The sequence below is a fragment of the Vigna angularis genome, chromosome 5 (assembly GCF_016808095.1).
Source record: "Vigna angularis cultivar LongXiaoDou No.4 chromosome 5, ASM1680809v1, whole genome shotgun sequence".
NCBI classification, from domain to species: domain Eukaryota; kingdom Viridiplantae; phylum Streptophyta; class Magnoliopsida; order Fabales; family Fabaceae; genus Vigna; species Vigna angularis.
The window spans coordinates 11,265,596-11,283,828 of record NC_068974.1 but is presented as its reverse complement, the minus strand read 5'-3'; the positions used below and the strand labels follow the sequence as shown (position 1 = coordinate 11,283,828).

Here is an 18,233-nt window from a genome sequence, read left to right as displayed (position 1 = left end):
CTTTTTATATGACAGAGTGCGTATTTATATACACACATTATAATATTATGAAAATCTTGCCTTAAATGTGAACTAATTGACAATAAAACAAAATAGGGAAAGAAATGGTCATGGTTGCCAGAAAACAAATTAAATAATATTCAAAACATTGATTATCATTATTGTCAGAAAATCATATTTTCCTCTTTAAAAGCAACTGACGCAACAAATTATATTAATATACTATTTTAATTATTGTTTATAATTATTAGCATAATATTAATTCAAACTATTACCATATTAAACTAACATTTCAAAAAAATTGTGTTTGGTATTAAAGTTATTATTTTATCCCTTTTTATCCACCATTAATTATTATTCTCTTATTTTTTTTATTTTTTTTTATTTACTTACCCGGAGGAAATTGGGTGTTGACATTAGGCATGCCTGTTTTTCGAGACCACCTTTCAAAATTAATTGGAAACAAATTGCCAATATACCACAATATCCTGCAAGCACGCCTTGTCCTTCACCAATAGGCATGCCTATCTCATCAAACTCCACAATGATGCGTTCCCCAAAAGGTAAATTATTTACTTCTTTGACCTTGACCTTAATTTTCTTGATAACTCCTTTTAAGTCTTTAACAATAAAACAACTTAGTCGATCATAACTAAATTTAAAAAACTATGCTTTCAGAAAAAATAAATGACATATACCTATTGCATCAACAGTCCAATACGATAAAGATTGACATCCAACTTGTTGTGTGGATGTTTCAGTTTGTTCTGTGTTTTCAGTCGGTAATGAGGATTCACATCCAACATGTGTGGATGTTTCAGTTTGTTGTGTATTTTCAGTGGGTAATGAGGATTCAAGTCCGGCATGTTGTGATGGTTGGTCTTCAATCATTAGAGAAGACACTCTAGGATTTGTTGGTGAAGAATTACCTGAAGGTTGAGTTGTAGTATTTTCCACACATAGAGGTTGAGGTGTTGATTTTTGTAGATTTCGAAAACGCTTGACCTTTGGCATGACTACATATTTATGAAAAATAATTAACTTAAAAGGTGAAACAATTAGAGAATTCTTTGATGGATAAGTGAGGATCATTATATCAAATTCTGGTGCAACCAAACATTGACATATTGGTGAAATTAAAAAAGTTTTCTCAACGGACAATGACAATTGCTTTTATAATGTCTTACTTCACCACTTGTTGCGATCACTACCTACAATTACAATTCTAATCTCTATAGACACTTTTAAAGTTCAGCAGTATATATCAATTAGCTATTAAAAATACTATCACTACACTTTGCATACATTGAAGTAGCCTTAATAAAGTAAACAAACTTGCTAAAGTGGGGAACATGTATCAATCTGAATTCCCACAATAAATACAACAAATAAAAACAGAAACACACACATCATCATCCCGATGTGACCTATTTCTGCTGCATGCATACACATCTTTACAGAACAGTAACCTACTTGGTAGACATTCACATACAAGTATGCTTTCCTTGCTTCCAGAATAAGAACCTTAAAGAAAACTAGTTAAGCCACAATTCCAATGAATCCTTCAGCTCACAACAAATACAGAAAAATAAAATTTAGAATAGGGTTAGTGGTGGAAGACCATCAAGGAATCACATTGGTCCTCTTACTAGAGCCATGGCAAGGAAGATTCAAGAAGAAGAAGGATCACCTAACATTTTACTTCTATTGAAGGTTACTTATAAAAATCCTTCTTTTCTTAATTAAAGCACTTATACTTTGTTTTGTAGGGACTAATAAATCTTGGAGACCATGATTGAGCCATCCAAGAAGTTAAATCAATAAAGGAAAGAAGAGGAGCCAAAAAGGGAAGTGCTTGTGGAATGGAAATGCACAAACATTTTTCACCCGAGAGAAGACTAATCCACATGACTTGGCTGATTTGGAATGAAGCATGTACCTTGTTGGCTGAGCTGGAATGAGGCATGGACCTTGCTGGATCAAAATGGACGTGCCTCCTTTGCTAAATAATTTGAATTTAGGAGGGAATTAAATCAGAAATTAGGCTCCTCTTCACCTATAAATAAGAGGGTCTCTTCTTTGTATTTTCTCATTTTTGAGCTTAATGATATGCTGCAAAATTTGCTTTCCAGCTTTTGTGCTCTTAAGTCACCTTTGATTTACTACCTCTTCTTCCTTCCTCAAGCTTCCTTCCTCTGTAGGAAGGCCCTCTAAGTTGTGAGGCTTCACCCATACACCTCTTCTCCATTAAAACACTTCAAACACTACAGTGTTTCATCAATCCATTGCATCTTCAGTCACTACTGGTTTCTTCTGGTTTGGAGCTTCTGCCTGCATGTTTCCAGTTGAGACTAGTCTTCATCAGTTAGCATATTCAAAATGCAGATTCATTACCTTCCCAAATGATGAAGAGTTGTAATTCAAAATACCCAACTTCTCCTTCCTAACCTGAAACTGAGAAGATGTAGTCATATAAATATGTGGTACATGCATTGAAAATAACTTTGAATATAAATAATCATTAACTTTGCAAGTCATACATTTCACTCATGGATATCATCATCTAAATGGTTTGTAGCCAATTGAACATATTCATTGTCATTACTATAAAATTTCTCAAGCTGTTGATCTTCATATGGCTCATTTTCATATACGTCTTCTTCTACCTCTTCTCCCATTTCATACAAATCTCTTGGCTTTAAATGCACTACAACACTTCACCCTTTATTAACAACATCATCAACATAATATACCATTTGTGCTTGAGATGCCTCAATATAAGGTTCATGTTCTTCACAGTCTCCAATATGAATAAGTCTATCAAAGTTAACACAATTAAAATTCCATTGATCATTTCTATATCCTCTCTATCGTGTTGTATCTACCCACTTACACTTGAAAAGAACAACTTTGAATCGACCATAATAATTAAGCTCAATGATATCCTCTAACTTTCCATAATAGGGTAAGTCTGCTTGGCTTAAGTTCATATCAACACTACTTGAAACACAAGATGTATTAGATGTTAAAAAAACACCACTATTTTGTGTTCTCAATCCCTCATCTCGAGTCAATTTCGAAATTTAAACCCATTGATGTTGTATGCAGTAAATCTTCTAGCATTATCCAATGGACCTCGTGCTAGAAACTTCAAGTCCATAGACATTGTATTTACTGTTTCTGGATTCATAATCTAAATAAAGAAATTATGTTAGTCAGAATTGAAAGACAACATAATAAACAACAAAAAGTGTACTATTTGATCACCTACCCGCTATTTAAACCAATCAACAAACTCTTTAAACACTCTAGTTTCTATCTCAGTGGTGGAAGGTCGCCTTCCTCTTAATCTTCTTTTTATTAGTTCTCTAAATTCACTACATGAATTAATTACAATATAATAAAAAAGGGTGACTAATATAATTGAATTTGTTTAAATAAAAATCACACACTTAATGTAGATTACTCACTCAACAAACGGTGTGACTATGGCACAATTTAAAAGCACATTTCGATGGGCTTGTAGATTTTGCATCTGAGTTAAAGTAAACATCGAGGAACCTCCTACTGCCCTCCCACCTTGTGGGAATATAGATGACTCAATAGGCTCATTATCATCTGGGTTATCACAAACACGTCCAGGTCTATTGAACCTTGTCTCTATATCTTCAATGTATCTAGAACAAAAGGTAAGAGTCTCTTCAGCTGTGTATCCCTCGACTATAGAACCTTCTGGTTGTGCCTTGTTTCGTACAAATGTCTTTAAATGACCAAATTCCCTATAATAATGACAAATAGTTACATTAAACAACTTGAATATATATATATATATATATATATATATATAATACGATACATTAAAAAAAGGTACTAAGCATTACCTTTCTATAGGATACATATATCGATAATGAACTAAACCTCCAAGCTTTGCTTCTTCTACTAGATGGACAGTTAAATGAACCATAACTGTGAAGAATGATGCTGGGAATAACATCTCTAAGTGGTAAAGTGTAACCACAATGCGATCTTGAAGCATTTCAAGTTCTTGTAGATTTAAGCTTTTACTACAAAGGACTTTAAAGAATGAGCAAAACTCCACCAAGGTTGCAGTGACATGGTTTGGTAACAAGTTACGAATTGCCAACGGTAGTAATTGCTCCATAATAATATGGAAATTGTGACTTTTTAGTCATAATATTTTATGTTGCACCTCATCAACACATCTAGAAATGTTACTTGAGTAACCATCCAGTACTAATACATTTTTCAAAGTTTTGAGAAACAACTTTTTGGTATCACGAGTTAGTGAAAACAAAGCAAGGTGATATCTTCCATTATCATGTGGCCAAAGATCTTGTCTTATGCCCAGTTCCTTTAAATCTTTCCTAGCATTAAGATTGTATTTGGATTTAGGCTTTTCCTTCAACAAAGTATACATGATATTGTCAAATACATTTTTTTCAATATGCATAAAATCTAAATTGTGGCGTAACAAATTAGACTCCCAATATGGAAGTTCAAAGAAAATGCTTCTTTTTTTCCATTGTTTAACTTCTTCTCTATATCTTTTTCCTCTACAATCCAAATGAATTCCTCTCCCAAATGAGACATTAATATTTTCCACTTGCCTAAAAATGTCAGAGCCTGATAATTTCATTGGTGGATTCCGTTCTTCAGTGCTTCCATCAAAACGAACACGATTCAATCAAAATATATGGTTTCTACTTAAAAAGCGACGATGCCCCATTAAACACCACTTCCTACTATGAGGAAGACGACAAGGTTCTGCATCAAAGTTACAAGTAGGACAAGCTAAACCTGTGTGTGTGTTCCAACCAAATAAAATACCTAAGCCAGGAAAGTCACTAATTGTCCACATAAGAGCGGCTCACATTCTAAAAGTTTCATTCAGTGAAGAATCAAAGGTGTCCACTCCATCACTCCATAGCTCACGTAACTCATCCACAAGGGGTTGTAAGTAGACATCAATATTATTTCCAGGCATTTGCTTGCCTGGAATGATCATGGATAGGATCAATGAAGTGTGTCTCATACATATCCAGGGTGGAAGGTTGTATGGAATTAAAAACACTGGCCAAATACTATAGGTAGAACTCATGGTGCCAAAAGGATTAAAACCATCACTAGCAAGGCCTAAGCGAACATTTCGAGGATCAGAAGAAAATTTTGGATGCATTAAATCAAATGTCTTCCATGCCTCACCATCTCTTGAATGCCTTATAAACCCATCCTTGTTATCTAAAGAATGACATCTCATATGCTTTGTAGTCTTAGAACACATAAACAATCTTTGCAATCTTGGTTTCAATGGAAAGTAACGCAAAACTTTAGCAGGTTGCTTCTTCTTCTTCTTTGGGTTCCATCTAGATGTACCACAATGTTTGCATGTTTCCAAATCTTTTTCATCATCTCTTAAATATAACATACAATCATTCGGACATGCATCTATTTTGGTATAGTTAAGACCCAGTTTGTTGATGATTTTCTTAGCCTCATAAAAAGAAAGAGGCAACTTTGCTTTACTAAATGCACCTCTTAATAAATCTAAGATCATAGTCTTTGCCTTGTCACTTAATCTACACAAAACCTTTATATGATATAATTTGATTACAAATTCTAATTTTGTGTACTTGCTCCCATCACATAAAATCTGATTACCATCATTGAGAAATTCATTAAATTCATTATGATTCTCCCTTGGCCTTTCATTCAGAACATTGTTTACACCCACAGGTTGTGAACCTATATTAGTACCTTCTTGCCTATAATGCCCAAATGCTTCATTTATCATTGTTTCCATTGGATTTTCAGAATGAAATGTCTCTTGTATATCATCTTCATTTCTTGAGATATCTTTTGTTTGTTTCTCACCATGAAGATTCCATATAACATAATTTTTGGGAAATTGTTTTATGATCAAGTGCTCTTCAACTTCGACTCTATTATGCCATTTAATAAATCCACATTTGGGACATGGACATAGAATTGTATCTCCAATAGCCCCATTCTCAAAAGCAAAATTTAAGAATTTTTCTAAACCAATAGAGTATTCAATTTTATTTCGAGGTTTAGCAATCCAAGATTTATCCATTCAAAAATATTCCTAAACAAAATGAAATACACTACCACATCAAAAAGATAACAATATTCATGGAATATACAAACAAAGATTGAATTAATAAATAAAATGTTTTCAAATGAAATTAAATGTACTAACCTTGATAATTGTGAGATTCCAAAGTTTGATGGCAGTCAAATAGTAGAACAACTCATTAACATAGTAATAACACAATACCTCCCAAGCTTAGTTGTAACACTGATAACAGTTGAAAAACTATTATTTTTATACTTAAATTTGACATAAAAAACAATCTTTGTGACTTAGAAACTAGCTTGTAATCATGCTTTTGCTTATTTTTTGGAAATAAGAGAGTTGGATGGGTTTTATGCTTGGTTTTCCTTGTTTTTGCAGGTTTTAAGATGAATTGAATGGAAGAAGTGAAGTAGCCAGAAATTGGACTCAGAAAAGGAAGAAAAAGTGCATAAAATAAGAGCCACAAGTACCGCTCAACGTCACTTTTATCGCTGAGCGGCACTTTGAAGTCCCGCAGTCAACGCTAAGGGGCAAAACTACAGCTGAGCGTCAAATAGAAGAACCGCACTTACCGCTGAGCAGTAATTACCGCTGAGCGCCATTTTACTGGGCCTTGGGCCACTTTTCTGTAATCTTTAGGAAGCTATATAAGGTTTTAGTCGACCTAGGGTTAGGATCTTTTGGCAGAACGAAGCAAAATCACACTTTCTTCACCCCTTGGAGGAGGATTTTGGATGCTCAAGCTCCACTCCTCAAATTCTAGGGTTTTATCTTTCATTCTTTCATTATTTTTCATCTAGTTTCACCATGATTATGGTGAACTAAACCTTCATTGTTGTTGGGGAATCAATGCAATCTTTTGAAACTCTCATGTATTGAATTGGTTCTTTAATCGATATGCTTTCTTTCATTAATTGTTAGGGGTTTTCTTATATACTCTATGCATACTTTGTTTAACTCATTCAATTGCATGATCATTGATTTTATTTGTATGGACACATATAGGTAAATCTAGACATGAAGAAATTCTACCAATAGTAATATTGCCTAGACATAAGGATAGGAGGATTGGTTGCCTTTAAGCTTCTGTGCGAATGTAATGCATGAATAATTGCTAGGGAGACAAGACATTATAAACTAGTGATAAGGAGTAGGCTTTCTTCACCGAGACATCGGGTTTAAGGTAAATTAGAAAGTGGCATTAACATTAATGAAGAAGATGAATTCTTGAATACATGAGAGTGAATATGATGAATTGAAAACCCCAACAACATCATCATTCCATAATTTACATCAATCACTTTTGCTTCTTTTGATCCAATTGATCAACACATGCATTCATGTTTAATTTTCAGTATTTGCATTTAAACCTATAAGAATTCGTTCACAAGTCTAATTTAATCAACAAATCACATAACTGTCTAGCCCGTGAGTCCTTTGGGAAACGATACTTGGTCTTACCATTTTATTATTACTTGATACAATTCGATTACACTTGTCGAGGATTAACAAACACCAACTTATTAATAAGCACGTTTGTATATGTGAACTACCTACAAAGTGGTTTAGGAGAAAAGCTGAAACTATAAGCTTATATTGCATTACTTGTAATTGGTGGTAAGCTTTAGAGTAATAGGTTTAGAGGGTAAAAACTCATATCCCAAAATAATCAAAATATTAAAGAGATACAGATTTTCAAGTTATAAAAAGTTAGTTTATTACTTAAAAAAAGAGATTTAAGTGTTAATTTTTCTTTTATATCATGGATAGTTTTCCTGAATTATACCTTGACTTAAAAAACTAAATAACCAATTATATATTAAAAAACAATCCATAAACATTGCACCAACTATTGTATCATGCGTTAGTTTCAACAACTTATGGATTCAATCATTTTGACCAACATAAATATGCCACTGCTCCAAGACTTATTCATGCCTAGCGATAATTTTTTTTTAAACCATATAAGAGAACTAATTTTATATGCACTAAAACACCAACTTTTCCTCATTATTCCATTATATTTTTTCAGTAACCAAGTTTCAATACCCAGGCAATAACCAATACAATCATCACCATACTTAAAGCACCTAACAAGAATATAAAATTATATGGCTCCAATTAAATGAACAACATATCACATTATATCACAGTACACAACACAAGAATTCAAGCATTACAATTTATATTAGCAAATCATAAGCCAAGTGAATGCACAAAATTTTCAAATAGCAAATAAATATACAATAAAAAACAATGCTTCTCTGGAACAATTATAAAAGAAAAAGAGATTCCAATTTTTAAAGCACAAAATTTTCAAATAGCAAATAAATATACAATAAAAAACAATGGTTCTCTGGAACAATTATAAAAGAAAGAGAAATTCCAATTTTTAAAGCACAAAATTTTCAAATAGTACAACAACAGCTTCCAGTCTAGCATTGGGATGGCGCCGTTTGAAGCTCTCTATGGGAGGAAGTGCCGAACGCCACTTTGTTGGTTCCAGGAAGGAGAGAACGTGCTAACTGGACCTGAGCTCATCCAACAAACAACCGAGAAAGTTAAGTTGATCCAAGATAGATTGAAGACGTCCCTGAGCAGGCAGAAATCTTATGCGGATAGAAGAAGGAGGCCATTGGAGTTTGCTGCAGGAGGTCACGTATTCTTGAGACTCAACCCAATTACTGGAGTGGGCAGAGTCGTTCGTCCAAAGAAGTTATCTCCAAAGTTCATAGGACCATATCAGATTTTGAAGAAGATAGGACCAGTAGCCTACGAACTTGCCTTGCCTCCTCAACTCTCAAATCTTCATCATGTCTTCCACGTCTCACAACTCAGAAAGTATATAGCCAATCCCTCTCATGTCTTAGAACTGGAAGACATTCAACTACAACCGAACCGAACGCTGGAGTTGCAACCAGTCCGCATTGAGGACGTTCGCACTAAACTATACAAGAGAAAGGACATTCGATTAGTGAAGGTGGTGTGGGATGCCAAGACTGGAGATTCAACGTGGGAAGTGGAGAGTGCAATGAGGGACTTGTATCCGCACTTATTCACGGGTAAGTTCTAAATTTTCGAGGACGAAAATTTTTGTAGTTAGGGAGAATGTGAAACCCTGAATAATTAGTAGTAATAATTCTCTAACACATCACCACTAATACACACACCACGTCACTGCTACGGGTAATTAAAAACCCACTTCCAACTCTGATTTTCACCTCTGCCGTGCATGGAAAGCTGAGCCACAATCATTTCTCTGCAACATTAAAAACGCACCACTCTTTGCATGCAAGCACGCCACGTGTTGCGGTAGAGGCTTCTAAATCAGAGATGGGTGTGCAGGTGTCAGCCTGGGACACGTTCGTTCAAACGAACAGGAGTTTAACAAAACCAGATTTTTCTGAAAACTCTCTCACCTGCATCACTCATCTTCTTCCTCACGAAACACACCCATTCATCTTCTCCAACTTCTCTCTTAAACCAGTAAACTTCTCTCTACTGTAACCTCTCATTTTTCTTCTCCAAATCCCATTTCAGAACCATAGGAACGTTTCCAGAGACGCGGACGTTAGTTTGGACCGAACAGAATTTGATTTTTAAGCTGGTAAGTTCCTTTCTCTAGAAGTCCGTCCATTAGGGTTTTGTTCGAAACCATACTCTCGGTTCATGCATGGACTGTATCTGAGAATTTTCTGGTTTTGGTGTTTAGATCAAGTGAGAGTGTTGAGTGAAACTGAGGGTAGAAAGCTGTAAGAGACGAACCCAACTTCTGCATTAGGGCGTACACTGCAAGCCAGGTAAGGGAAGCTTATATGTTTAATTTATACTGTATGATTATATGATCTGATGTGCATGTATGAAATGTATGATGTTTGAGCTGTATGGACGACTACTGTTATGGAAAATGATTTCTGATCTTTGCTTGATCTGCATGTTGGTTTGATACGTATGAAAAATGGATGTTATGGTGTATGAAATAAATCTGTATGTTGATGTTGAATATGAAGTTACTGGAATGAATGTTATAAAGTTATAAATTGAAAATCATATGAATTATACAAGTATAAGTTTAAATCTGGAAAATTCTGTTAAAGTTGAAAGATCTGAAATTCATATCATTCCCTGCGATAAATGACGCTCGTCACTGTACGGTCTTAGACCGTTCGGTTTTCCTTAAAATAACTTAGAAGGGAATCCTTTCATTTGGAAAGAACTCCGCTCAGAACGAGCGTCCCCAATTTGGTGTCTGAGCGTTCGGTTCAGCTCAGTTATATAAATATTTGAAACTTTATAAATACGTAACGCTCGGTCCTTAACCGAAGCGCTCGTCCTTAATAGCGTTCGGCCTCATGTCGAACGTTCATCCTTAATAGCGTTCGGCCTCATGTCGAACGTTCGTCCTTAATAGCGTTCGGCCTCATGTCGAACGTTCGTCCTTAATAGCGTTCGGCCTCATGTCGAACGTTCGTCCTTAATAGCGTTCGGCCTCATGTCGAACGTTCGTCCTTATTCTCAATTCCTTAACGAACGTAAATAGAGTTCGTCCAAATATTTCAATATTCATTCTCTTACGTTCGTCCAAATACTGGCACCAGTTCAGTATATACAAAATTTTACAAAGAAAATTTCTAAGTCTTATTGAGTATTCTTCTTATATTAAATCTGATCCAAGGTATTTATTTTGAAATCTTCTAAGTACCAATACACTTCAAATTGAGTCAGTGCGATTGACTGGTCAAACAGAGAATCACGTCTGTCCATCCAGTATTATATTTGAACGTTCGTCTTACTTCTTCAAAGGGCTGAACGTTCGTTCTTTTGTACTCTTAAAGTTAAAGATGAGATTGATTATAAATTATGACAAATTACAGTGCGAACGTTATATCAAGTGATTTTATGATTATGGAATTTGAACGAGCGTTCCAAGGAGGAACGTCTCAGATGTATTAAATACTAAATTTGGTAAAGTATGAACATGGATAAGTTAGGCCAGGCTTGGTCCATCCTGATATTCCGTGATACTCATCTTCACGTAGAAGGGGGTAGTCATGCGTGGGAATGGCAGGAGGTTCTTCGTTCATCGCTTAGATATGGGCGAGGGATTAACCTCGAGTGGTAGCTGATTAGGTATATCCCGGCTAGTACACCACTCGGGTGCAAGGACGCTTGTAACTACATGGTTCATACAGTCCGGACGGTCTGTCTTATACTCGTATTTCTATGATTATTATTTGATAAGTTACATGTTGTATGTGTGAATTGAAATGTAAATGTATGTGTTAATTGTATAAATTAAATATTATAAGCTTACCCTTGCATTTCCATTGTGTTGTCTCTCGTCTATGTACGTTCGTCTTGTCTTGCAATGATCATCCGTGTGGATGTGAGCAGATGGTGGTGCATCTCTTGAAGAAATGCTGGAAGAAGAAAATTTGGAAGATGCAAATCTGGTCGACGTTGAAGTGAAGGCCGAGCCTTAGAGCGCTCGTAGATGTTAGGCTGTAAATGTTAGCTCGTTTTGGACGTTCGGTTAGTCCTTTTGTAAAACCGTTCGTTCCGCTTTATTCCTGTTACTTTGATACGCTCGTTATTTTGTAATGACGTCGTTCGGCTTCGAACCATTGAGTGCTGTTAATATTAAAGACTGTTTATTTTACTGTTAATTGTAATTAATCCTGATTCATGGTAATTACTGTATTTGGGATGTTACAACATACTTATTTACTTTCCCATTGCATATAACATGAAAACAAAGTCACTGGCCAACAAAACAAATGATCAATAGTTAATTTCCAATTCAGACGTATATTAACCCTAAACTATATATAAATTTAGTTAGAGAATAATCCCTAAAATAGAGCACACACCAGACAATTATCAACAACAATTTCAAATAAAAGGAATTTCTATAAATTGAAAGCAAGAACCTTCTAGTACACCATCGATGTCGGGGAAAAAAGAGGGTTCAGAAAAATACTAGGTTGAAGAATTAAACCTGTCCGCGAGCTGGCTTGCATACCTGGCCTGACGACCACACTTTGTTGAACCTGGTCGGCAACCACACTTTGCTCAACCTAGCCGACGACCACACAGAACAGAATGTGAGTTGCTATGAGTGGAACGAAAGTTGCTCAACTTTGGACGAAACTGAAGTGAAAATTGGGAGTTGAGATTTGGGGGAAATAGGAAGAGATATTTTGGGTTTGGTGAATAAGTTAAACTCCCGCTTAGGTTTTAGGAAAAAGGAAAAAAAAGGGGGAAAAATTTTCAAAAAATATGATGTTAAGTGGGAAGGTTTAAATTTTTAATTAAAGAGATTATAAACCTCTTAAAAGAAACACTAAAACTCCTATAATTACTAACAATCAGACAACTCACTATAATAATTTTAAATAATGTTTATTTGTGGAGGGTTTTTATAACCTCCACAAAATAACCTCCATTAAATAATATTTTTTTTGTAGTGATAATTTGTCACATTAGTCAAATTTTTGATAAACTTTACTCTTAATCAACTTCACCATCACCTTCAAATCATTTAAAAATAATAACACGAACTTCACCTTCAAATTCATACAAATCCATCATTTTCATCTTCCTCAAACCATTCCTTCTAAAATACCTCAAATCAATCCTTCTAAAATAACACAACTTAAGTATCCTGTTTCATTTAGTTTATTTTCTTCACCAATAAAAGTTTATATCTTTCTTCTTAAAATTGGTTATATACATAAATTAGTTTATATATTTCAAAAACTTTATTTTTAACTTGTACATAAATTAATTTTAGTTTATAAAAGACTTCATTTCTTTTTCCTATCTTTAATTTTTCTTACTTATAAACTCGTTCGTATCGTATTCTACTTAATGAGAAGAAACCTAACCTAGTCTCACTTGGAGGATCCAATTTAAGTGTTGGAACAATTTCCTAAATTAGAAATGGATGATTGATATAAAGTAGTGTGCTTAATGAGGCAAGTATGAACATTGACGTACAAGCGATGGAAACATTTAATGTGACATGTGTTTTTGGTGGAAGTACAACTTCTATCACGACATCTTCCATCTTTGGCTCTTCTTTTTACACGTTTTCTCTAATAACCATTTTATTCAACTATAATATTTCAATAAAATATTAACAACCACAAAAAAAAATATAACAAAAGATTATTATTATTATTATTATTATTATTATTATTATTATTATAAGTACATCTGATATCACATCTAGAATCATTTAATACAACTAACTGTATACTTTTCAACACAAGTCGTATACATGAATTGAAGATAAGTACGAATACAAAAGCAACTTATTATGATCCAACCACCTCTCTGATTCTCTTTAATTTGATCACTGCCAAAAGTTGGAACCATGTCAAAGTCTATGATTTTCTTTATCAATGTAGACATCCTAATAGCATAATTAATGCTAGTTTTCAAATTTGTGTATATTTTAACTTTTTTTCCATTGGTTGGCCCTACAAGATTTTTCGAATAATTCAAATAAAGGGGTTCGTATTTTGTTTCTGTAACTATAAAAATAGTTCAATATAGTTAATTTGCTTCAAATAATTTTCACTTTGTTCGAGTTTAGAGTGTCTTTGATTTCATTATTTAAGCTTTTTTACTTTAATTTTACATCGTGAGTAAGTTGAATTTTGAGGAACATATATTCAATCTTGTATGTGTTATTTTTTATGTTAAATATCAACGCTAACTATACATAAATAGTCAAATTTATTTTTGAAATGTAAAATACATTTTGTATAAAATTCTGTACAAACATTTTGGAACTAAGTTTTTTTAATAAGTCATCAACTATCACGTGAAAAATACAAAGATGGGTTTTTTCTTGTTACAAATTTGAAAAAAATAAAAAATATGTACGCATGCTTAACAAAATAGATTATTACATGTATGGATTTCTTTTTCATTCTAAGTTTTCTCTTATTAAAATTTATGAGTACTTCACTTAATTAAAATAGTTTTAGTATCTAATATAAAACTAATATGACTGTATCAATAGTCAATTAGAGAAATAAAAGACATTAACATTTTTTAGGGATTAAAACCAGTTTTTTTTTTATTTTAAAGAAAAGACTACGAATGAAGACAATGGAAAAATGTGGATAAAAATATAATTAATGAATAAAATAACTTTAAATAAGAGAAAATTAAAATCTTGATAAATTAAGGATGTTAAGATTAAATATTGAGTATAGTGCGATTGAATATTTTTATTGGCTGTTGATGAGATAATATACTGTTATAAATACTACTATTATTTTACGGTACGTGTTTGAGACACTTTTCTTTTTCTAAGAATCTTATTATGGTAATATAAAATGGAATTTGATATATGATGTACTATTGGAAAAGATGTAAACCATATCTCTGTTTAATCCACATTATACACTCAATTAGGAAATTAAACTTAGGATGATTTGAATAATTGAGTTATATCCAGTTGGTAAAAGTGTATTAAAATATTATAAATAGATTATATAATTATTTATTACATATTTATTTACATTATAATTGACATAAATATGAGAATATATATCGAATAAAAGAAAAACAGAAAAATACATTTTATATAAAAGAAAGATATTTCAGAACAATTATGAGTCGAGTTGTACAATCATAAGTTACATTATATCAATCATAAGAATGATTAATAAAATGTTAATAGCCACTCAATGTACAAGAAAATCAAATAAATGAGATGAAATTACTTACATACCTAATAAAGGATTAATCTAAAAATAAAAATTAAGTCAAAGGTAATCAATAATCACACAAATAGAATAGTTAAATCACGAGTCCCCGGCAACGACGCCAAAAAACTTGTTAAGACTCCGATAAGTGTACCAAATTGTATCAAGTAATATAAAATGGTAAGACCAAGTATCGTATCCCAAAGGACCCACGGCCTAAACAGTTATGTGATTTCTTGATTAAATAGGACTTGAAAATAAACTCTTTTGGGTTTAGAATGCAAATACTGAAAAGTAAATATGCATGCAATTTGATCAATTGGACAAAAGTGCAAAGATGAACGGGTTTGATATTATGGAATGAATATGTTGTTGGGGTTAGATTTCACCTTGTTTACTCTCATGTATATGAGAATTCTACTCCTTTATTAATGTTAATGTCACTCTCTAAAACACTTAAAACCCAATTCCTCGGTGAATAAAGTCTATCCTTAACTTGTATTCCAAATAGTTAATTCTGAAGAACAGAAGCTTAAGACAACCAGAATTCATATTCCTCATTCCTGAGCAATACTACTTCTGGGAATAATTCTCCGGATCATGAATTGTAAAATACCTTCCAGTACTAATGCAAATCATACATCATGCTAAAGAATGAGTTAAACGAAGCAAGCATTACGTAAAGAAGAATTACCCTAACAATTAATGAAAGAAGCATATATAATCAAGAATCAATTCAATACATGAGAGTTTACGAAGGTTACATCATCCCCAACAACAAATAGAGTTTAGTTCACCATTGACATGGTGAAACTAGATGAACAATGGAAAAAGAATGAAAGATAAAACCCTAGAAATTGAAGATAGGAGCTTCTGCATCCAATTTCGCCTTCAAGGGAGCAAGGAGTGTGCTTCTGAGCCTATTTCGTCCAAAGACATGAACCCTAGGACGTCCAAGTCCTTAAATAGAACAACAAAATAATAGAAAACGGATCCAAGCCCACAAGAGTGGCGCTCAGCGCCCCACTTATGGCGCTCAGCGGTGTGCGGCTCACAAGTTACGCTTAGGGTCAGCTCATAAGGCAAGCAAGCATGGTACATCTCGTCAGAGTTGCGCTCAGCGCCGCTGAAAAGGGCGCCCGGGCGCGAGCTAGAAGCATCCTACGCTGAGAAGGGCAGCCAAGCATGAGACAGTGTACTTTGGCGCTATGGGGCCCCAAAGTGGCGCTCAGCGCTGTTGCGATCTCCCTTCTTTGATGTTTTTCCATCTTTTCCTGAGTTCCAACTCCTTACTACTTTCAAATCTTCTTCCAAATCATCTCAATTCTTGTTGAAAACACTGAAATCTAGCACAAAGCCATCAAATTCACCTTCAACTCTCTTATTCAACAAAACAATGATTCCAAGCTAGTTTCTAAGTTAAAAAGGATGTTTTTAGTATCAAATAACGGTAAATTCAACCGTTATCAGTTGACACAAAAGTCATTCCTTACAACTTTTTTGTGTACAAAGAGGCCAAACCAATATCTCATAAGAAAAGAAAACTACAAGATGGAAGGAAGATATTGGCTAAGAAGAGGTGGATATGCTTTTAACTCCATCATAGTAGTTCATTATACCACCCAAGTTAAAAAGTCAAAGACAAATCGAAAATGTGCATTGACTACGTAGACTTAAATAAAGCATACCTAAGGAAGGATAATCGTCATTAAACTTTAGAGGTAGTTGGTAATGAAGTGAGACACAAAATGTGGAGTTTTTTTTAAAAATGTATACTATAGATACATTCATATCTAAATGCATCCATCCACAAAATAAAGAGAAAATCACATTTTCATGGAAAATGAAAATTATCTTTATGAGGTAATTCCCTTCGGCCTAATAATATGTGAACAATATGGTTGTAAATATGGGTATCAATAAAAATTGACATGTTATGCTTTGGACATGTCCAGTTTTGACCTATCTCACAAACCTATCAAATTATGTTGGAGTAGATGACTCACGTAAATTTTTTGGGTCAATTAGTCTGACTCATCCTACATAATTGTGGTATTAGAAGTTTAGGGACGAATTCACATACATTTAAAAAACTTGAAAATTCTAACACAATCTTTTGTAAATTTTTAATAATACATCTGAGTATCCTATAAAAACAACAATTTAATGTACATATGAATTTACAAGAAAAACTTAAAAAAAATTGTTTACTATTTATTCCAAATAAATAAGGAAACATACTATAAAAAATATATTAAAGTGAACCACGAAATGAAATATAAATTTGTAATTGTAATTCTATGGTATTGATGAAGTAATTAATGAAAATATTCAATTATATTAAAAGAACAATACTACACAACAATTGGATTAGGTACTAAGATAAAATTATGTAGGGATAAATGAAAGGGTAAAATACCATTAAGTAATAACTTCTATAGATTGTATGAGATTTCAAAATGTAAGAAAAAGAATTTGGGAAATTAAGAAGGTAAAATCACTAGTGAAAGAAAGAGACATTATCGCGCCCATTATGCTCGGTTCACCAGCAACCGAAGCATAAAATAACGCGGTGAATTTTGAAATTTTCTTGATAGTATAAGCCTCGGTTGCTTCTCAATCGATGCCATACAAGGTATATGGCCTCGGTTGTCTGCAGAACCGAGGCGAAAAACCCCTACAAGACTTGACAATCTAGTCAACTATCTGATGAAAATCCTTGTGCAAGGCTTTTGGCCTCGGTTGTTTGCAGAACCGAGGCCAAAAACCCCTACAAGACTCTGACATTCCACAATTGCAGTATGTTGTCATAAAGGTGGCAGTTAGACGATTAGGGATTTGGCCTCGGTTCTCAGGGGAATCGAGGCCATAGACCCCTGCCAAAATTCTTACATTCCACGTTTGTAGCATACATTAAAGTTAGCAGTTAGACCGCCAGAGATTTGGCTACGGTTTTATGGGGAAGCGAGGCCATAGACCCTGATCTGAACAAAATTTGAATCTTTCAGCAAAATTTAAGTTTTATCCGAGAATTTGGCCTCGGGTTGACGGGGAACCGAGGAAAAAACGTTGAAAAAATTTTAAAATTGCCATTTTAGATGAATATTGAATTTTTTTTACGCGTATAGGCCTCGGTTTTGAGGGAACCGGGGCCATATACCTCTTACTGCCTCGATTGTATTGGGAACCGAGGTAATAAAGTTCTCGTAGGTTAAAAAGAAGAAAATGCATGAACAATATCGTCTGCCTTCTCATAAAAAAGAAACACTCCTCCACTATTGTTGCGTGCCATTGCATTTTCTCTCATTTTTCACCATTCAAAGTTACCTTTTGTTGTTTCTGTGGTCATCATCGACACTTATTTGGCATTATCACTGATCAAAATCGTTGCAAAC

The 18,233-nt window shown here is 33.8% G+C and overlaps 1 protein-coding gene across 1 annotated transcript; it reads right to left on the bottom strand.

The window, feature by feature from the left end:
• Positions 1–4,888: 4,888 nt before the first annotated feature.
• Positions 4,889–6,112, bottom strand: LOC108339209 (uncharacterized). Its single transcript, XM_017576350.1, has one exon. It carries the CDS (start codon positions 6,110–6,112, stop codon positions 4,889–4,891), a length of 1,224 nt encoding a protein of 407 aa, XP_017431839.1.
• Between the last annotated feature and the right edge of the window lie 12,121 nt (positions 6,113–18,233).

What these genes read in the sequence shown, in the direction of transcription:
- LOC108339209 (XM_017576350.1), bottom strand. Translation starts at nt 6,112, where the DNA reads ATGGATAAATCTTGGATTGCTAAACCTCGAAATAAAATTGAATACTCT.